General features: G+C 43.8%; 2 protein-coding genes across 2 annotated transcripts in view; one reads left to right on the top strand and one right to left on the bottom strand.

The window, feature by feature from the left end:
• The window catches only part of LOC112821706 (large ribosomal subunit protein eL19-like), a 475,653-nt gene that overhangs the window by 80,341 nt on the left and 372,671 nt on the right, over positions 1-22,641 (top strand). The gene's annotated exons all lie outside the window — the stretch shown is intronic.
• SLC9A2 (solute carrier family 9 member A2) overlaps positions 1-22,641 on the bottom strand; it is a 96,662-nt gene that overhangs the window by 38,663 nt on the left and 35,358 nt on the right. The window contains 2 exon segments of the mRNA XM_025869073.2: positions 15,763-16,013; positions 22,284-22,640. Of these exon segments, the coding sequence (XP_025724858.1) occupies positions 15,763-16,013; positions 22,284-22,640 (608 nt within the window).

Raw genomic sequence — 22,641 nt, 5'->3', positions numbered from 1 at the left:
CTCCAGGCTCTAACTTAATCACACCTGCAAAGTCCCTTCTGCCATGTAAGGTAATATATTTGCAAGGAGGGTCTGGAGATGAGAATCTTTGGGGGCCGGTATTCAGCGGATCACACCATTGTTGGCATTCACCTCCCTGGCATGGCGGCCACAACCAAGTGCATGTCTCCAGGTGATCGTGGCCAGAGTTGCTCAAGCGTGCTTGGCGACAGAAGCTAACAGATGCTCTGTCACGCTGGCTCGAATCATAGACTAGAACCTCCACCAGCAGGCGAGAGAGACTGAGGAGAACAGAATGGCAAGTGGCATCTCTCTGAGTAAGCCTACGTAGGGCATCTTGCCAGCCCCCACTGCAATAAAAACCATTTGTTAACTATAGTTCTGAACATCTTTGCCTTTCCTATTTTGGTTTAATTTCTCTTTAACCAGACTTCAAAAAGTAAGGTTTGCCCAATATAAAATAATGAAGGCAAAAAGCCCAATTAAACTGATTACAAATCTAAAGCAAAATGTGTTTTATCAAAAAAAAGATATATACACAGCAACACAAACTAAGGAGACTTTCTTAAATGTTATCAAGCTAAAACTTTGTAACAAAAACAAATAATAATGGTCATATTACTTCCTGAAATTCTCTAATGCTATGCAAGAGGGACCTCTAAATGATATTATAAAGTATTTAAGCTTAGAGACAAATATAGAGAACAAACACCAAAGTACCCACTCCCCAGCTCTTTATAATCACTTTATTGTTTTTTAATAAATAAAACATCAGCTACAGAGTTGAAATCACTCCATTTTTCATATTACCCCTATTTCCCTCTCTCTCTCCCGGCAATGGATTATTTTTATCATTCAAAAAGTGATTTTTAAAAGGCTGGAGAATATTGTTTTTGTGAACGTGATAAACATTTCCCTCTAAGAGCACATTCCCGTCAGTCACTGGGAAAAAGGTAAACCATACAGGTAAAGAGTCATCTTCAGTTCACTATGTAGGCAATGTAATAAAATTTTATTCAGAAATTATTGAAAAACATAGCTTTGGTGTAAGAATAAAAAAATAATAAATGAATTTTACATGAATGTCCACGGGATCAATTTCCATTGCTTTGTGTCCTTAACATGACACCAGCAGTGATACTCACGTCTGCCAGACACTTCGCTGTAACTTAAAGCTATTTCCTACCAGCACAGGGAGACACTGGAGGGAGAATGGCCCCAGTGGGTACCAGAGGCCTCAGCATCTGGTAGTGCCCCGTTCAGGAAGCCTGGGCATGTCCATGACATTGATGCGCTCTATGGGCTGGGGACAGATGTTCCAAATATCGGTTCTGGTCTGTCCCGTAGAGCTTAATGCAAAGGCCAGGAGGTGTTTTCATTGCAAAGAGGTTTTTTGTTGTGTATACTCTGATCTGAAGTCAAACCCCCTCACTGCAATAACACCACAAGTACACAAAACTACCAACTAGGGAGGCAAACACAATACAGTCTCCCAGAAGGAGAGAAACCTTCTCTCCCCTCTGCAAAGACCATCATCAAAAACAGATATTCTTGGCACCATAACATTGCTTCTTCTTCATTTTCCTAAAAGAAGTACAAGAAACTTATGAGGCAGGAATGGTGTTGGCTGGGGTCTGACTGTCCTCAGCCTCACTGGGTCTGAAGTGGCTGGCCAGGAGTGTCCTTGGGTACAAGGTCATGTCAAAGCATATCACAGTAGCACTGCACTTCCAGGAGAAGTGAGATTCCTTCCTCCATTAGCATGGACACCCATGGGGATTTCAGGCCTAAAATCCATGGCTTCTCATTCTGAACATCAATGCAATAGATAATATCCACATCAAAATAATAACCCGAAGAGACTCATTACATTTTAGAAAATTCTAGTTGATTTTTTTCTTTTTTAAAGGTTTATTTACCTGAGAGAGAGAGTGTGTGTGCGCACATGAATGGGAGAGGCAAAGGGAGAGGGAGAGAGAATCTGAAAGCAGACTCAGCGCTGAGCACAGAGCCCAGTGCAGGGCTGGACCTCATGACCCTGAGATGATGGCCTGAGCCAAAACCATGAGTCAGATGCTCAACCGTGCCACCCAGGCACCCCTCTAGTTGAACTTCTTAACTCTAAAAAGCCTTCAAATATTTTTGAACTATTGACCTTTAGCATTTGCAATATGACCTTACTTTTATCAACCTAGGTCACTGAGTCATCCCCCTCTTCCCATGCACTTCTCTCTTTCCTAGTCTCCATATTTGGCTAACATGATTATGAAGAACAATTTAATATCAACCAACATTTTCCTAGCAACTACTTGGGGGAAGTTCTGTGCTGGGGTCTAGGAAGATAAAAGCAAGTAAGACACAGCTTTGACTTTCAAGGGTTCGAAGTCACAGAGAGAAAGAGTCCCAAAGCTATCATCAGGAGAGAACAGTGCAAGTGTCATAAATGGGGTCGGGAGCACAGGGAAGGAAATCACCACGTCTGCCACAGAAGAAGGTCCATTTGAGCCACATCTCTATGGCCCAGTGAAGAGCTCAGAGAGCGGGAAGAAGTAAGCCAAGAAAAAGAAGTGGCCATGTGCAAAGGCTTGAAAGAAAGAAACAGGCTGGCCTATTTGGGCAACGGGGAATGATTCTGGTAGCCAGAGAGGTGAGGGATGATAACATTAAGAGACAAGGATGAAAGGAGTTAGGGGCCAGATAATAACAAATGACACTGTTGTGCATTGTGTTAAGGAGTTTCAACTTTATTTCATAGGCTGGAGGGAAAAAGTGAGAGATTATATCTTTGATCATATAATTAATGCCTACTTCCCCAACCCAACTGGTAGTTTCATGAGAAAAAAAAAAAAAGTGTCATCAATGCTTAGCACAGTGTCCAGCAGGTCATTAACGTGTTTTGAATCAATGACTACATGGATGAATTGCTCATAGGGATGGTGGTGTGGTGTGGACAGATTCTGTTTTAGAAAGAGAACTCTGAAGGAAATATGGAGAACAGATGTGGAAGGACACGAACCTAGAAGCTGGACTCAATTCATTTCCTGCAGGGGTCTGTCATTTTGTTTGCAAAACCCATGGTAGCCCCTACCTGGTCCATACAATAAATATCCCAAAATATGTCTGTGTTTTTACAGGTGTTACTTCCATTCTGTGGGGCCACATGGAGGTGAGGTGTGTATAGAATTCACTGGTGCTTTCTGCTTTATTACCTTACCCTCACATTATGTTTTAACATAAATGTATGGTGATTATCGCCAATTTAGAGACCAAGAAGCTAAAGCCCTACAATTAGTGGTTTTTACAGTCACCAGCATACACCACTACATCATGCTAAACACAGCATACAAGAAATTCGTGCCAGCTAATACGATCTCAACAGAGTCTTCCGGAGGAAAAACAGACTCTGTATTTAAATGATCTGTCATTTGACTATTTCTGAAGAGAAAAATTGCAACAAACACTTTTCTCTCTACTATTCCATGACTCCATCTAGCAGTCCATGAAGCCATTCTTCCATGGAGGTTCAGTTCCTTCTACCAGAATGTATGCTCTGAAAGAGCAGGGCTAGCACTCATCCATGCTCACCGTGGTTGCCTGCATGTCACGGTACCAAGATGCATGGCCAAATAATACTGGCTGAGATTAGTTTAACGAAAGTCTAGAACCTTTCATTCAGATGGCTGTGATCTGTAGAATCAAACGGACCAGCATCAGTACTGAAGGCAGGTGGCAACAGCGGATTTCTGGTTGTGAAGATAAGAAATATATATCCTGTCTGTGTTTATGTACATGTGGTGACACCATGCCTCAGTGAATTCAGTTTCTAAGTACAGGTGCTTTCGTTTTCTTTTTTTAAGGAGTGGTCAATTCTCTAATTTCCATTCCCAGGTTCGGAGACATTTTCTGTAATCTGAACGGCTTAGAATTTGAGTTAAACAGGTAAGAAGAATGTTGCAAAATTCTTTTGCTCCCATTCTCTCTCTTCAGTGTGAACTGAAAAAGTATGGATCTAATTGTAGACAAATACAGTCCGAATAGTAGTTGCATATTCTCAATAAGGACTTTGCCAGATATGAAGGCATACTCCACCTGTCAGTGTCAAATATTCGCAATGACGAAGGACAATTACAAAGCTTTCTCTGTATTGATTAAAGGCAGGTCTTGTGGTGACTCAGGGTGAATTGCATGCTCTCAGAATAAAGTATTAACTCATGTGGGATAAATTAATTTTTCCAGGGCATGAACTTACCATAAAATGGATTGCCTCTTCTAGGACACCTAACAACCAAGAAGAGAGGGAGTTTGACATATGAGAAAATGCGAGGAAAATTTGTTTTTTTGTTTTGTTTTTTTGAGAGAGCAAGAGCATAGGAGCTGGGTGGAAGTAGGGGCAGAGGGAGAGAGGGAATCTTAAAGAGCCTCCATGTCCAGCACAGAGCCCGACACCGGGCTTGATCTCATAACCCGACCCTGAGATCATGACCTGAGCCAAAATCAAGAGCTGGACGCTTAACCAACTGAGCCACCCAGGGCCCCCCAAGGTTTGTTTTTAAGAGAGGATCCAAGCATAAAAACTGAACCACCTTTCTTAAAATACCAAGAAAAGTAAACTTAAACTCTTATAAATGCCTGATGATTCATATAGTCTTGACCATTTCATGGATTTTCCACATCTTTTGTCTCTTCTCCTTATAGGCTTTCAACTCAATTCAACTAACGTTTATAGGTGATTCACTGACACTTAAAGCAGTCATGATTTTGTGGAGAACACATACAGAACCACAATTCACTGTCAATAGTGTGAGGACACACAAAGCATCAAGGGACCCACAGAGTCCACTGACTCCAGTGAGAGAGTGTTGGCAAAGGCCTTGTGTTTCTTTTGTGAAAGTTATGGCTTTTCTGTAACCACTAGAAATCCTTGGAAAAATGCAAATGCCCGGGCCCCATCCCAGACCTATGGAATCAGAATCTCTGGCTGGGGCCTAGAGTTCTGTGTATGTAAACCATCTTTCCAGGTGATTCCTAAATACCTCCAAGGTTGAGGAAAGCAAGAGGAGTCAGAGGCAGAGTGTTCAGGAGAGGAAGAATGAATGAGGGAAAAGAGCTGAAACTTGAATCATTTTGTTTACAATTTTACTGAAGTCTAAAAATAAGGGCCAAGGTGAGATGTGAGGGCTTAATTATACTTTGCCACCTATTTTCTCCTTCCCTTCTCCCAACTTCCATTACTTGGTTCTGGGAACAGGTTCCATCTTCTCTTGCCTGGACTAGTATGCAGGACTCCGCACACATTCTTTTCCTGGCAAGTCTCCACCTAGGCCCCTTCACCCTGTTGCTAGCAGCTCTTCCCTCTCCTGCTGCCCAGACAGCCATGCCCCAGCGCTGGGGGCTTCCAGCAAGCCTGAGGTCATGACCTCCAGCTGTTACCCCAGAGTGCTCTGGAAACACTCTCAGTTGGCTGGGTGATGGCATAAGAAAGCTTTGGAGGCACTCCAGTCTTCACTGTGGAACAGAAACACGGTGGTGTCTCCTCTTTGCTCAAAGCTTCCAAAGTTCCCGACTGCCTACAGAACAACACAGGGCAGGGCTTACCAGCTACCACCTTTCTCGCCAGACTGAGGCTCGGTCCCCTGGAGGTAGCAGAGCTTTTCGCCTTCGAGCCCTCGGCCACACGCCACCCTCCACGCACAGCGCTCTTCTCTTCATCCCTGAAGCTTCAACTCAGCCTATCACCAGTCCAACCCTCACGCTACTCTACCGTGAAGTACTGAACTTCCCTCGCTAACCGGTAGTCCACACAGACTGCGAGGCAGGTGGCAAAGTAAATGTAACCTGACTGCCTTCTTCTGGTACTTCTCACGCTGCCGGGCTGCTCCTGTGACAGAGTCCGAGCCAATCACAGTTCTTCAGATCCCTGAGCCAATCACAATCCTTCCTTTGAAATTTCTTTTGTCGAGGGGCGCCTGGGTGGCTCATTCAGTTGAGCGTCTGCCTTCGGCCCAGGTCATGATGCCAGCATCCTGGGATCGAGCCCCGCATCGGTCTCCCTGCTTGGCAGGAAGCCTGCTTCTCCCTCTCCCTCTGCCTGCCTGTCTGCCTGCTTGTGATCTCTCTCTCTCTGTGTCGGGTAAATAAATAAAATCTTTAAAAAAAAAAAATTCTTTTGACGGGAGCTGGCAGAGTGGAACTCCCTGTATTCTTTAGTGACAAGGATAGAGATATAAAGCCCAGTCTGACTGTGACCCTTGTCTGATGTTTTAGAGATGGCTGTCCTATCAGAAAGAAGCCATCACACAGAGGACGATGAGACACAGAGAAAGAGAGAGAGAGAGAGAGGTGGTTCCGGCCTGGGGTCCCACCACCCCAAGGCCAAATCTAACACCTGCCCTCATCAAGAATTCATTTCTATGAGCCAGCAATTCTGGTTTGACTTGGGTTTCACTGAGTAACCAATAATCTGGTTTGATTTGGGTTTCCCTTGCTCACACAGAGCCTCCCTCTACTGTCTGAGCTGGGCTCCTGCTTGCAAAGACCCCAGGTGACTCGACTTACCTGTAATAGCTGGGGATTAACTGTGAGGGTGCACGTGGGGAAAAGAATCTTGGCCACTTGGCCAGGTCCCCTGGGAACATCAAAAAAAAAAAGGCCTGAGGTCTGATTGATGTAAGGGAAAAGAGGCAGCAGAGGGAGAAGGCATACTGAGAGAAAATACTACAGCATCCAGAGGAGCCACTCACAGCTTCCCTATGCCAAAGAAACCAACAGAGCAAGACTCTGGGTTCACAGCAGGCTAGCTTCCTCCCCCCACAGAGAACTGCTGAGAAGTAAACTAACGTTTTTAAAGCGAGGTAAAGGAGAAAGAGGCTTTCCTCAGGTCACCTATCCTGTTCTTGAAAGAGCAAACCTTGACTCCCACAGCTGAACTCCCTGACGAAGGGAATGGCGCATTTGACTTCTGCCGTGGTGTCCAAAGGCTGCTGTCCCTCTCAGAAGTACTAGCTGGGCAGTACCTGTACGCATTCAGTTTTCTGACAAGATTTTCATTGAAACAAAAAAGGTAATTCTTTCTCAGCAATTACACAATATTGACATTTCTGATTTACAATCCTGTTGTTTACATTTTGGCCTATGTATTACTAGGAAATAATTTTAGCCTTTACTTATTACTGCAATTACTTATACCTGAAAGTCTGAAAGAAAATGCCACTTTAAATAGTAAGTTCGGGACTAAGAGTAACCTAGTGATGCAATGACATCATCATTTTTACATAAACCCACAAAGAACAGTTAAGAAACAGTCAAAAAGAGCAAAACAAGAGCAAAACCAGTATTATCCAGTTACTAATTATTATCCAGAACCTCCATTCTTCAAAGAGATCTCAGGGAAGGCGTTAATTCAGGAGCAAATTGTTCTAAAGTTTCATGTAATTTACATTTAGCAGGCAAACACCAAATTTGTTCCCTAGAATAAGAGTGCTTAACACAATGACACACCTAAGGAGACCCCAAAGCCCTTCAGGGAGGCAGACCCCAAATTATATCGCTTTATTCATTTGTTCTTAAAAAGAAACCCATAAAATGCATTTCACAAAATGAAACACTCTTTTTTTGAGAGAGAGAGAAGAAAGAAAGAAAGAGGGAGAGGGAGGATGGGGGAGGGACGGAGGGAGAGGGAGAAAGTGAATCTTAAGCAGGCTCCACACCCAGCACAGAGCCCCATACGGGGCTCGATCTCAGGATCCTGAGATCATGACCTGAGCCAAAATCAAGAGCCAGATGCTTAACTGACTAAGCCACCCAGGCACCCCAAAATGAAGCTCTCTTATCGTGGCATTTATCACGTCAGCTCTTTTTCATTTTTATACTGTTTTCAGGAACTACTACAAAATATCCCATATGCTATTTCCTGCATTCTTACCATACCTGAAAATACCTAATTACCAACTGTGTAACTAAACCTATACGACTCATGAGGTTGAGAATTCATGGACTGTATGAATGATATTCCCCATACAGATGATTATGACCATGTTTTTAATGTTCTTTTACTTATAAGATGAGGCATGAAAATATATTATTTTGAACACTGAATAATTATAATTTCAGTCTGTGAAAAATACAAACTACCCAACCCCAGAGAATCTCTTTTAATGGACTTCGCTCATTCCTATAGCTATGAAAAGTTTGTATCAGGGAGAGTCCCGTCCCTCAGCTAGGTTTTGAAGAGTTTATATCAAAACCCCTAAATGTGGATCTTGAGTGATGTTTTGCCTTTGTTCCCAGTGGCTTCTGCCCCTCCCTTCAGTTATTCCTCTCTTGTTTTCTAACCTCCCCTACTCTCAAAGAAATGGTCCTTATAAGCAGCATGATTAACATCGATGAAGGGAATGCATTTCTGTTCTGTTTTTTTCTCCATCTTTTCATGCCCTATTTTTTTCTTTTACTTCATCAGAGGGAAGAAAACGTATTTCAACAAGTCTTCAAATATCCAAATAGCAAAAACTAACGGTGAGCGCTAGAGAACAATGCTGTCTAACAGAAATATAATACAAGCCGTATTTATATTTTTAAACTTCCTAGTACTCATGATTAAAAGTGTAAAAAGCAATTGCAGAGTTTAATTTTCATAATATATTCATTTAACTCAACAAATCTAATTTACTGTCATGTCAACATGGAATCAATATAAAAATCATTATTTGGAGTTTCTACAGTCTTTTCCTACTAAATCTTAAAAATCTAGTGTATATTTTAAACTTAGGGCACATCTCAATTTAGACTAACCACATTTTAAGTACTCAAAAGCCACATGACGCTGATGGTCACCATCAGTGCTGGACAGCACCCAGGGAAAAACTGACAGGCTACTGGTTCTGCTCTTTCTTCACAAAAACCAAGCAAATGCTAGAGGTCATGAGTTGAACCTATTTAATTAAACAGTTTAAACCATAAAAATAAATCCAAGTAATTTCACCAATCTCTTAACACTACTCTGGACAAATACTGCATGATCTCCCTCATGTGGGGGGGGTCTAAAAAAACAAAGTCATAGGGCGCCTGGGTGGCTCAGTCAGCTGAGCGTCTGCCTTCAGCTCGGGTCATGATCCTAGGGTCCTGGGATTGAGCCCCCTGTCGGGCTCCGTGCTCAGGGGGGAGCCTGCTTCTCCCTCTCCCTCTGCCTGCTGCTCCCCCTGCTTGCGCTCTGTCTCTCTCAAATAAATAAAACCTTTATATATATATAAAAAAAAAAAAGTCATGGGGCACCTGGAAGGCTCAGTCAATTAAGCGTCCAACTCTTGGATTCAGCTCAGGTCATGATCTCAGGGTCATGATATCGAACCCCATGTCAGGCTCTACACTCAGCACGGAGTCTGCCTGTCCCTTCTCCCTCTGTTCCTCCCCCTGCCCTTTCTCTCTCTCAAATAAATTAAAACTTAAAAAAAAAACCATAGAAACAAGAGAGTAGACTGGTAATTATCAGGGGCAGAGGATGAGGGGGCTCATGGGGGGGTGGAGATGAGGGAAATGGGTAAAGGTGGCCAAGTGTACAAACTTCCCCTATAAGATGAGTAAGTTATGGGATTTAATGTACAGCAAGGTGACTATAGTTAATACGGTATCACACACTTGAAAGTTGCTAAGAGAATAGATCTTAAAAGTTCTCACCACACATACACACACAAGGGTCACTACATGCAGTGATGGATGTGTTAACTAATCTAATTATGGCAATAATTTTGCAGTATATACATATATTAAGTCATCATGTTGTAGACCTTAAACTTACACCTGTCAGTTATAAAGCTAGGGAGAAAGGTTTATAATTTCAAATTTCCCCTTGCCTTTTCTAGTTTTACCCTACCTTTTAGGCAAAGCTGTACAAAAGGAGATAAAAGACATGTGAGTGGTAATAAGAAATAATAAGCTTTTCATTTGTTTTTACTGTTCCCTGAATGTGCCCAGAAAATTAAGGGAGATATGATTCATTTTCTTATTATTTAACTAATTTCCTGCCTTATTTTACTATGTCCTCCCAAAGCCCCACCATTTCACATTTGTGTTTGAGGTGGTCATGTAAGACTTTAGAGAGGTCAGTTTTGGCCAGTCAGAGTCACAAGTGAAGGCATACACCAAAATCAGAAATCAAGCTTTGACTTGCCAAGGCAATGGAAGGTATACCGAGCCAATGAAGAGAGAAGAGGTCACGGAACCAGAGATCTAAGGCTACCATCTTGGTCCTCCTGTCCTCCCCTCCAAACTCTCTACTCTCCCTGCTCTTCTTCACAACCCAAAGGGTTGACATTGAGGCTCAAGGGACACCGTGTATTTGAAGTGTGTTATTACCACGATGCTCTATTTCTGATGCCTACAGCATGACGTGGTCGGGATTAACAGAGCAGAACAACAAAACTACGACCTGAGCTTCTTCCCACTTCGTCCCCCCTCCCACTCCACTCTCTCCTCCCCCCAGTAAAGGCGCCCCCATTACAAATGTCCTATACTGCTGTTGAGAAAGCAGACCCCAACAGCAGGAGCAATGAAGGATATTAGAGCTGGAGGCTCTTCCTGAAAGTGTGTTCACTAAAACCCCAAGCATCAAAGTGTAAATAATTTTCACTTCAGTAGGTCAGAAGGGTAGATGTGTTTTCGGGAATGAGGGCATGGTAAATTTAACCGAGGACTGATGCTTGTTAACTGTGGCGTAAAGATTCGTATCCTAGGCCTGCTTATTAGGCTGAGAGATGTTCTGTGTAAATCTGAGGTATAGATTAGAGCCCCAGGACAAGAATTACAAGTTGTTTGTTTTGGGGGGTTTTTTAGGCTCATTCACAATCACTTGTGTGTTAAGTGTTCCTATCTATCATGACCCTGCCCATTTGTACATGTCAAAGAGCTGACATCATACAAAAAACGAAGCTACACTGGACTGGACTGGATGAATCTGAAACGAGTGTTGAAGAAGTGTGGTGCCCAACATCACCAATGCCATCATTCTTGGTGGGAATTGCAAGCTCGCTCTCTCAAATAAATAAATCTTAAAAAAAAGATTTCTTTGTCTACTTGAGAGAGCGAGAATGAGAGAGAGCACATGAGAGGGGGGAGGGTCAGAGGGAGAAGCAGGCTCCCCGCCGAGCAGGGAGCCCGATGCGGGACTCGATCCCGGGACTCCGGGATCATGACCCGAGCCGAAGGCAGTCGCTTAACCAACTGAGCCACCCAGGTGCCCCGATAAGTAAATCTTAAAAAAAAAAAAAAAAAAAGACCAATTGGATTTGCATGGAGGCCAAGCCAGGGAGTGTGTAAGAACTTGTGGGCAGACGAGTATTTATCCAGGTTGCATTATCCAGATCGATTTGTTGAAGCTCCAGGTCACATTATTACACTAAGAAAAACATTCAGTAAACATTAAGACAAGTCTGGGAAAAAAATGAATGAAAGAAGCCTGTCTTACACATACATACATATAAATACGCATATATCCGTACATACAGAAGATGCCCTGTATAAGGTTTTATGAATGTCCTGCAGTGTCATGTGTTCATTTTTTTTTCCATATTTGGAGAAGACCAGAACATGTGAACATTTTGTAAGGAGGAACATGCTGGCACACTGGACTGTGATTTCATATGACTGTATCTTAAAGACGTGGTCTCCTAAATGCTACCAATGGTGGGCCAATCAAGAGGAACCAGGACAGAAGATTCAAAATGGCAGATGAAGACATGCTTTCCTATTTTTCTTAAAGTTTGAAATAGATGACAATCACCAGCTCATACACAGAGAAATGAGAAAGAGAGAGAACATGGTCTTCACATCTTCAGTGGCGACTGCCTCAGTCCCACGAGCTTGGCTTGCTCCTAGACTTCATGCCTGAGCTTATCATCCTGGAAATTCCTGTTAAAAGTCTCTCGCTTAAAAATTTTCACTGAAATGTGCTTGTTTTAACTTTTTAAGTGGATGCTGGCACATGTGCTGGCTGGCCTGAGAACTGGAGACTTGGGTCCAGGCCCAACTTCCACAGACTCACCCACAGCCATGTTTTTTGCCCATCTGAGCCTCAATTTACTCATTCGTAAGACAGGACTAATATTTACCATTTCCTACTTTCTTTGCCATAACGCTGCTGGAATAATTGAAACAGCAAATGGAAAACATTTTAACTCCCCTCAGGAGAAGGAAGACTAAGGAATTATGAATCCATGGGGGACAAAAAAAATAAACAATTGGGGCATCTGGGTGACTCAGTCAGTTGAGCCTCTGACTCTTGATTTCAGCTCGGGTCATGATCACCGGGTCATGAGATCCAGCCCCGCATCCATCAGGGTCTGCCCTCAGCACAGAGTCTGCTTGTCCCTCTCCCTCTGCTCCTCACCAGCCCCCTCTCTCCCCACTCAAGCTTTCTCTCTCTCTCAAATAAATAAATACAATCTTAAAAAAAAGAAAAGGAAAGAAATATTGAGTGCCTACTCTCCTATCCAAAGGATGACTTAGCCACTTTTTGAAATTCCTGGAGCAACTCAGCGAGAAATCCACACATCCCCGATCCCCACAGGCTGCAAGCTGCTCTGGAGACCCAGCCTCCCTTTCCTTCATGACTTTGTATTTTCAGTGTCTCATTGACTAGAGCACAGGGGAATGTGGCGGTACAAGGTGAGGACCAGAAAAGGTTCCTGCTGTTCACAAGAAGGGAACAAAGTTCTACTACGGCTCTGATTTAAGGAATCATCTTTTTTTTTTTTTTTTTAAGGGAACCTGTCTGTGTCTTTGCATAAAGGAAGGAGACAACAGGATGTTTTATCTCTGAGCATTTTCCTGAAACCAAGAGTTGGATGCTCAACCAACTGAGCCACCCAGGCGCCCCTCCAAATAGCTTTTTATAAGACAGAAGAGGAGAAGGCAGATAGAACGCCACCTCCTATTATTTCACTTACTTGGTGGTGGGGAAAATGACATCACACCACAATTCCATGACACAAAATAAACAGCTGCACTGGGGGCTTTGTGAATGCCCGAGGTACATCGCTTCCGACACCTCTCCAAAGAAACCAAGATGCCGAAGTCCTGCCCAGAGCTTTCGCACCTAAAAGACTGATTGCATTTTGAACCCAGACCCAACTCTTCTGTTCTGCGGAAGGACGTTTTTAACCAGACTTCTGTGTTAACGTCCTGCTTGTTGAGTGCTCTCAGTCAAGGACAGGCCGCCTCAGAGCCCACCCAAGACAAAGCGGAGGTACAGAGGGTTGCAGGATCTGAAAGGCAATCTGAAGGGGAGGGGAGAGGAAGGAGAGATGGATGGAAGGAAGGTGGAGAGGGAGGCAGGGAGGAGAGCCGGCAAAACTCCCGGAGGACAGAGTCACGTTGCTACACTGTTTCACAGGGGGGCTTTAACCTTTCTGCTCCCCGGCTGCCTAACCTCAGTGTTTTTCCTTTCTGTGTGGCCACCCACTTCTCTTAAGCAAACAAGGCACATTACTGAGCATGCTCAGCATGTCACATGCCTTCCTTCCCATTAACCTTAAAATTTGTTTTCAAATGGCAAAAGAGTGTAATTAGCATGAAGTATGATAGGAATTCCTAAACTCAGTGCAATTTAAATGCGGAAAAAAATCACTAGTTCTATAAAAGAAGTGCACGTAAGTGTGCAATTTTAATTACATCATTATAGTGGATCCTCTGGACCAACATCCCAAGGTAAGGAAGGTACTTGCGATGTGGAGTGTCACTTTTCAAATGGGGAGCGGGAGGGGTGATACAGAAGCATCACGCCTGGGTGGGTTCTGAATAGCATAGGAATCACCTCACATTAGAAAACAGGGTATTGCTTTCTGAGAACGAACACACTTCATTGGCTATCACAGGGTGAGGGGTGTACATGGTAATTCCAGATCCAAAAATGTTTAAACCTCCTGTAATATCTTATTTAACAGTTAATTTATGATTTAGGCGTACTCTGTGCAGTGACAATATTAGTTTAAATGTAATAAAGGACCTTTCTGTGCGCTAAGCTGTAAAATAAATGTTTGCTTTGAAGCTGGAAACAGAGGTGATGTTTTTCTTCCCCCGACAAAGCAGGCAGAGAATTACCTGTGCTATTTATCAGGAATATGGTCTCCCATTTGTGCCTTATTTCCTAATTCCCAGAGCAAGTAAACCCACAATCCCATCTTCACAGGAGGTCAGAACCAACCTCCAAGCTCTGTGGACTCTGGCCCTCACGGACATTTCTAAGCAAGATGCACCCACAACCCCAACCCCTTCCAGCACCTTCACTATCCCCCCGGACTCTAGATCTTCCCATCACAGTTTCTGCCCCTGAACGAACATCAGGCCAACTGACACACATCCTGAGACAACTGTGTGGGCCTTCTAGAACTTTTACTGATGCATGTGGTCAAAACAGATTCAAGGTTGTTCCGCAAACTGCTGTTAGAATATTGCTAAAACACCACACACGGAGTCCCACCCCCACTATTCTGGAAAGACCTTGTAACTCGCTGATCACACACTTTCAATGACACTGGTCAAAGAACCGTGAGGAAACTGGAAGTCATACAAATGATATGAATAGCAACCAGAAAGATACAGAACATTTTATTACTGGGCCAAACTGGATTAATATGTTGCTTTATTTAGGTTCTCGGTGAAACAGAAAACCACACAACCTTTAACTCATGGCTTGCATTATAACGGGTCCCACTCTCCTCCGGGAGAGGCATCTGACCTCTCCTACCACAAATCTAATCTGCTTCCGATACAAAAGCCGTGACACGAGGTGAAAAACAAATAGCCCTTAAAGCAACACCTAAATCAGGCCACATGAGAAAACCTCAAGAACCAGACCTATGTTTACCATACCAAAACATGATACGTCACAGGCCCTCGCATAGAGCCCAGCACCTTTAGAGCTGTAAATAAGTATCTGTCAAAATGAAAACTTATAAAGGCTTTCCATTACTAAGTATTTTTCTCACCAACCCTGTATGGGGTGTGACCATAATAAAATAGGCTTGTTTTTGGAAGCTCTGTTACAACAACATCCACACCCAACAAGAAGCCTCCTTCAAAGTGACCCTCAGAAGTAGAATCAGATCCAAACACCACCCTCCTTCAGCCCACTTGCAGAGCTTGAGAACATCCTTCCAAATCTGTTAGTGAATATGCTAACTGTATCCGTGATACAGAATTTCTTGCTTTATAATCATGCCTGTTTATTCAAAAAGCTAAGCCAGAATGACATGATGACATGCCTTATTCATTGGATTTTGCTTTGAATGACTTAACGCCATTATTTCAAATCTAATCTAGCATACAAAGTGAAGGTTCCCTACCACTAATGTCATTCAAATGAATATCCTAAGTAATTCCAGAATTCCAGATGCAGTTTAGGTGAGATGACCTTGCTGGAGTAAGCGGAGAGCCTCCTACACGGACTACCCTGAGCGGGCGTCAAACTCAGAAAATTCTTGGTGCCTGACAATCAACCCCAACAGTTTACTGTCATATTTCATACGAGACCCCAGAGATAATTCTTAAGTAGTTTTCTATTCTAGCACCAGATAGCTTTAGTATAAATTTGGCTGAGTGTCTTCATTTCTTTGAAACAAAGAGTCGGGAAAATCCATTTTCAATTTTTCTGAAAAGAATTTAAGAAAACCTCTTTTATGAAACTTATGTGACCTTAGCATCTTAGCTTAGAATACATAAATTGAATGAAATGTCACCACATTCAGTACTTTTAACAAAGAGGTGAATACTTACGCCATGATACCCGAGAGGTGAAACATTTCGGCTGTTATATAGGACAAATAACTGTACAGGAAGACAAAGAGTGGCTCAATCACTCGGATGTTATGCGTGAACCGAGTAGTAAATGCCGCTATAAATCCCAGGAAGATGCCAATCAACACCCCACCAATTCCCACAACAAAGAAGTTTGCAATTCCAGCAAACACGTCAATGGTCTCAATGGTTTTCATCTGGCAAAAAGACTTGAACAAGTTGTACAGGACCTGTGGGAGAAAGAGAACGCGTGGTCAAGACCCCTTCCAACATCCCCATTTTCACTGCGGCCACAGAAAAATCCACCTGGCCTCCTAACAAGGACATTTCTTCTGTGCCCCCAAGTTGATGACCAGTGGCAATAACTGTATTTAGCTTGATACCATCTAAAAGATAATCTTAAAAGACTTGGTTGCCAACCAACAGACCCTGCTTGTGTCACCGATGCTGGGGAAGGAATAGGTCACAGAGCAAGCTGGTCAGTGCTGCTGTGAAGTCAGTTAACTTTGCAAGGCTCTCTGGTGGGGTCGTGCCACGGAAGGGGCCCCAGCCCTCAGCACAGGTAGCCCACCTGAAGATATCTTCCTCCCAGGGCACTGAGGTCCTCCCTCCTCACTCCAGCCCCCACCCCCCCACACACACCTCTGCTATAACATGAGACCCGAAGCAAACTTTCTTAAAGCAAAGAGGCAGCCACCTGTGTTTTGTGTGTTTTGTGTATATGTGCTGTAATTTCACACATATTTTGTCCCTCTTCTAAAGGAATGAGCCCACGCGGCTGCTTGACTTCTGAAACATCCACACGGTCTTTACATAGTCTTCATTTAATTAAGCTTCAAAAATGCTCGGCACTTCACGTCTGCTGGGAATCTGCTTGCAAACGTGTTTCTAAGGACCCAGCTGAGACAGGAAGTGACGGCTGGTGCCCTACCACATTTTTCACAAAGCCAGCAAAGGAAACAGGAGTCCAGCGGGTGCCCTGCTTCTTCTCACTGGGTTATTTACAGCCAGCATGTCCAGGAAAGCTGGCTGTCAGGACACTGGGATGAAGGCCTTTTACGGTATAGGCCATGCTACGCCCTTTATTCGGTTTCTGAGAAACTCAGATTGAACCCCTTTGTCCACGGTCACACCAAATGTCACACGCGATACGAGAACCCGGGTCTCCTGACCTTCTGGGTAAGTTTTTCAAGGTCCAGGCACGGGAGAATGAGTCAGGTTCTGACCCTGCTAGCCAGCATGGGATCTGGCGAAAGTCGATTCCACTCTTCGCCTCCCTGAAGGTCCGTCAGAGCCCACCACATTTGCAGGTTTTGTGTCATTTTTCCCTCTTTTCTGCTGGATCATAAACTCATCGTGGTCAAGGTTCATTCCTTATTATGATTTGTTTTTTCCATGCTGCCTGGGAGGAGACAATAAAGGTCTGCTGGCTTTGAAGAAAGCAGTGGATTAGGACTAGAAATGAATGTGCTTTTCTTTTCTCATAATCGCAGGTATGACATTTGAGAGCATTTTGGTATTGTACCACCAGGAAATGACTTGAATAAGAAGGGGGGGAAAAAAAAGAAAAAAAAAAAAAAGAAACTCCTTCCCCTGAGGATTTAAATACATTGAGAGTATCATCATTTGCCAGAAAAGAAAATGACTTCAAGTAGCTGCTGCTTCCCACTTCCAACCAGAGGCCTGCTGCACGTGGGACTCCGTCAGCCTCAACAAGCCGTGGTCGCTTCCCGAGTCGGCATCAGAGATGTGCTATACATACCCCTTGTCTCCAAACAGCCCAGGCCGAGGGGGGACGGTCACCTGCTGCCAGAAGAGGGAGGCAGGCTTCCCCCCACCCAGCTATCGCTGCACAACCTCCCTCCTCCCCCAGGCCACTTGGTCACTGCAGTTCTGCCCCCCGACTCGCAGGCTTCTGCCCTGACTCCCACCTGCACCAGCAAATCGCCCTGGCTCGAATGACCCCTACAGCCAACACAGGCCTCACTTCCTTTAAATACTGCTATTCCATTTGTCACTCTCAAGTTTAAAATCCTTGACTTTGGGAAGGCTCAATACACCTGGCTTTTGTTGTTGTTGCTGTTTTGTGTTTTGTTTTGTTTTGTTTTTGTTTGTTTTGTTTTTACTGCTTTCCAACACCCTTCAGTCTGGGAGACAGTCTCATCACAGCTCCACAAAACATAATACCGTAATTCCCCACTGCTCCTGCTTTCCTTCTTGTGGTTTCTCTTGGCAGGAAACCAGTCCCTACACCCCGGGAAACTTTATCCATCTTCCAGGGCCCAGCTGAAACCACTGCTCTTCTCAAGAGCCTTCTTGAACTCCTACAGCCCCCGAAAATCACCTTCACCTCTGCCCTCCCGCAACAAAGAGGATCTCCCAAACCAGTCAGGCTTCGGGGACATATCATCTCCCACGTGGACGCTGCCTCCTGGGTGCCTACCCCATTGCCCCAGCAAAATTAGAGAGTGCTCATGCACAGGACCCAGATCTTCTCCTCCTCCTCCTCCCGCGGCTCTCCCCTCCCCACCCCAGGGAGCACTTTTATGAGGCCTCCAAAGGAGGCTCAGGCCTGTGTCCCTGACGGAACAACTGACATAGAGTCAGATTTTCCAGAGGCGTTTTCCTGGCAACTCAATCCATCAAACCGATCAAAGAGACATGCTGGTTTCAACAGCTCTTCGGGTTTTGCAGAGAACAAAGCTGAGTCACAGGCACTGTACTTTCAGCACACGGGGAAGAAGCTCCAGTTCGACCATTCTACTGCCTCGGAGGCCAAGTCACGGTTACAGGGCAATGTCTTAGGTAGAGACGTTGCCTTGACAACCAGAAGGCTTTCCACACCCTCCCACCTGCTTTACACTGAACCTGATACCCAGTGATCAGCACAAGATAAAATTCTTTTAGTCACCACTGGCTATAACCCATAGTTTGTTCATTCACGTTAAATGCTTTAATGGTATCACAAGGGAATCTATGTCGGAAAGTGCTTCTGGAGTTATAATTTATATATGCATGTGCATGTGCATATGTACTATGTATGCTGACTACAATTATGTCTCCAGCTGGTCTCTGTAAAGTTGACCTCAACTTGTCAACTGCATTTTTCAAAGACCGAAATACCAGCGCTGCCTATATTCTGTAGTGGGCTAATTTGACCATTGAGGGAAGGGGAAAGGAAAAGCACTTTCAAATCATTCTACTCATTATTGTGATTTTTAAAATATGTATACAAGCACCCAGCGAGCTCAGGTGGTAGAGTATGAGACCCCTAAAACAGTTATGTGTTATAAGAATTAGAAATTATCTATTTGGACCTTTGATTTAAAAGGTGCAAGAACTCAGTGAAATCATGTAACACAAAGATGCAAACGATACAGAATTCTTTATCAGAATAGCTCTGTTCCAGAAAAAATCAGTTTTCGGGTCACCTTTTTTTTTTTATATGAAATACAAGAAACAATCATTTTTCCTAAGGAATTTAAAATATATTATGCAATTTGCAAGAGCAAAAATGAGTACCAAGTGGTTACTGTTTATCTTCCAACTTCCTGAAGTTAAATTCCAGTGCACAGCACATAATGCCTGGACCATAAAGCCCAGCCCGAGCCTGGTTCCGTAACCAAGCCTCATTGTGACAGACTGAGGAAATTCTTTAAGTGCTCCTGGAAAATGTATTAGATTATTCAATGGTTGCATTATTAACACGTTCTAGAAATGATGTTGGAAATTACCATACGAACATAAGCCATTTGATTCTGGACTACTGTGGAGTGGCAGGACTGATCTGATAACTGAGGACCTAAGCAATCTTTGCCTAAAATTTACACTAAGGGAAAGCACAAAAATCCCATTTAAAAATCTGACCTTTGTTCCTTCAGCTGTCATGTCTAGTTGACTCCAACCTACTGTAACCTTGGACACAGGCACAGTTGGACGGCAATTTATATATTATCAATTTCTCTTTGCACTGAGACATTTTTATGGTAGGTTTTCTCCCCTTCACTCTGCTACCTCAATATTCAATCTCCCATGATTTGGGGACAGAAGTAATTGCATGAACCCATAATTTTGCTCATCCTCCAGACTACATTTTTAACACGAATCTTTTCTGTTTAATCTTCACCCTTCTAGTTGCAACTCCTAGTGACGCATCATTTTCACTGTAGGCAGCAGGGTCCATACTTTTCATGCTTTCCCTTACCCCGTGAGTTCCTTAAACCCCTCCTAGAGATAAGACCAGACGTCAAAGAATCTTCCACAAAACATCTCAACCTCTGTACTCTTGAGGGTACCTCACAAGGAGGCAAACGATCATCTTTTACAGTGTTCTAATTATTCCTAACACCAGACCCGTTCAGTCCACTATTCAGCCAATTCAAGGAATATAATACCTGGTGGTTTATTCTTCAGCTTTAGGTAGGTAAAACCCGTGGGCATGTCCTACTATCTCATGGGTGTGGCTTTAAGGGTGCACAGGCTTTGAGCCCAGGGGGTCTAACCTGAGGAAAGCTCATTCACTGGAAACTGTTACAGTCATTCTGACTTATAAGCTTTGGCCTTGTAACAAGAGATTCCACATCTAAAGAGCAGCCATGTCCTTTCACTGTCCTTGCCCTCCTTCCTGTTTTGGAGCGGTGCCCTCAATCTGGCCCACTGCTCTCTTCGGATCAGGCCTCCCTCTCTGTCCATAAAATCATATTTGACGGCTTGGGGCCTCTCGACAGGAAGCACTGATATGCCCCTGGAAAGCCTGGGGCCTTCACACAGTTTGAATGGTGGTTTAGCCAAACTGTTTCCGCAGATCTGATTCTTGACAAGCTCAAAGAAGGGACACTGAGGTGTCTGACTAAGAAATTTAAGAGACGAGAGAGCAGTGTAAAAGCAGGGCATAGCACTCTAAAACTGAGCTGGCTTTGCTAGACTGCCCAGAAGGAGTGCAGCATGGCGTTATTATTTCTTTATAAAGTTTCCTACACACGAAGGGGATCCAAGAAATCCTCATGAAAATGTCCATGATCTACCTCAACAAGGGTAACGTGTATATAGCAAACGTAAGTCACAATGAAAACCTTGAAGCCTCTGGAAATTAGAATAAATTCTAAAATGTCTTCACTGCTATGGTACTTTCCCAGTTAAAATTTAATATTGTTAAGTTAATGACTAATCACTGTTAATGCACAACGGAATAAATGAAGTGTATTTTGTTACTTGAGTGAGGTACCTTAGCTGCCTCAAAACAGCTATCTTAGCAGCTATTCTAAAAAATGGGATTTCCTTTTCAATAAATTAGCTTCTACCTAATAACGTCCACATGGAGCTAAGGGACATCCTTCAAGTTGAAATTTTATTCCGTTCATAAGCTAATGGGGAGTCATGTTCGTTTCTATGCTGACTTTTGAGTGAATCGGGAATAATATTTTAATGAGAGGAACTAATGAAGGGGAATTATAAATTAGTTAAGTCACTTAAAAACACTTAATTTTTCTCTGCCTCAACTTTCTTACCTACCAAATGGGAAAAATAATTTCTACATAGGTTGCACAAAGACCCAAGCGCAAGGTAGGCATTCACAAGAGGTTAATGGCTCCATTAAACAACTCTCAACCACCACCTCCACGGAATGGTGGCTAACATAATAAAACAGCATCACTGGTGCTCGCTCACCGGTTTCCCCATACAGGGTCACCAGAGTGTCTTTCACTGGGGGAAGAGCATTTTGTAAGCCCGTGGGTGGGGGAGACGCTTCCTCATCACTGCTCTATACTTTGCCTGAGCTCAGAAAGCAGGGTGGAGGTAAATTCTGCGAACATGAAGATCACAACAGCCTCTGACTCTAATTATGGGTTAATTAAGTGAGAATCAAAAATAAATGAGCATTTTCTGAATACCCACTTAAGGGAAAATGGTGGGGACCAGAAATAAGCTAGCTAAGTAGTAACAGAAAGTGAGAGTGTAATGAAAAACTGGCTTTAAGTCATAAAATAATTAATAAACCCTCCCCAGACACAGAATGGCACTTGGTGGGTGCTGTCACTTTGCTTCTGTTATACATGTTCACTCCTGACAGCATCACATTGCGTGGAGAATTCCGAAGGACCTGAAGTCCTTTAATTCTGATCAAAGACCACCACTTTTGAAAATGCCAACTGAGAAAGCCTCAGAGATAGGAAAGGTCACAATCACTTTTATGCTCCTCTGGTACCAGCAGGACCTTGCAAGCAGGGACCAGCTACACCGTCTGTGCAACCGAAAATGAGGTGCCCGTTGTATACTAATAAATAAAAAATAATCAATAAAAAAATTTCACAAAGCGTTTCAAGACCGCAATGACAGAGCATTAAACCAAGTGAGGGGCCCGTCTGAGAGCAGGGCTGCGTGACTGTGCAGGTGCAGGTGACGCCTGCCGGTTCATCCCTCGGCTGCCACTGTCAGAAAGCTGATGCAGACTGAGAGTGGCCGGTGGTGTTGGAGTGACACAGCGTGAACATGTTACTCACCACTGTCACTGCATCATTTAGCAGGGACTCTCCAAAGACCAGGATGTAGAGCTGCTCGTTGACGTGAATGTTCTCGAAGACGGCGAGCACAGCCACTGGGTCCACAGCTGAGATCAAGCTGCCAAAGAGCAGATTCTGGAGCAGAGTGATGTCACTCAGGCCAAAGGCTTCAATTTGGCAGATACCATACAAAGACACCCCAATGCCAATGGAATTCCAAAGGGTCCCTACCACAGCATACCAGAAAATGGTGCCAATGTTCTCAAAGAACGGGCGAGTGGGCATGAAATAGCCCGCGTCGAGCACGATGGGTGGCAGGAGATACAAGAAAAACACATCAGTCTTCATTGCGGGGGGG

Source organism: Callorhinus ursinus, unplaced genomic scaffold, assembly GCF_003265705.2.
Source record: "Callorhinus ursinus isolate GAN/ISIS: 27379988/994484 unplaced genomic scaffold, GSC_fseal_2.0 scaffold10, whole genome shotgun sequence".
In the NCBI taxonomy this organism is placed as follows: Eukaryota; Metazoa; Chordata; class Mammalia; order Carnivora; family Otariidae; genus Callorhinus; species Callorhinus ursinus.
This window is presented reverse-complemented; position numbering and strand designations above follow the sequence as displayed.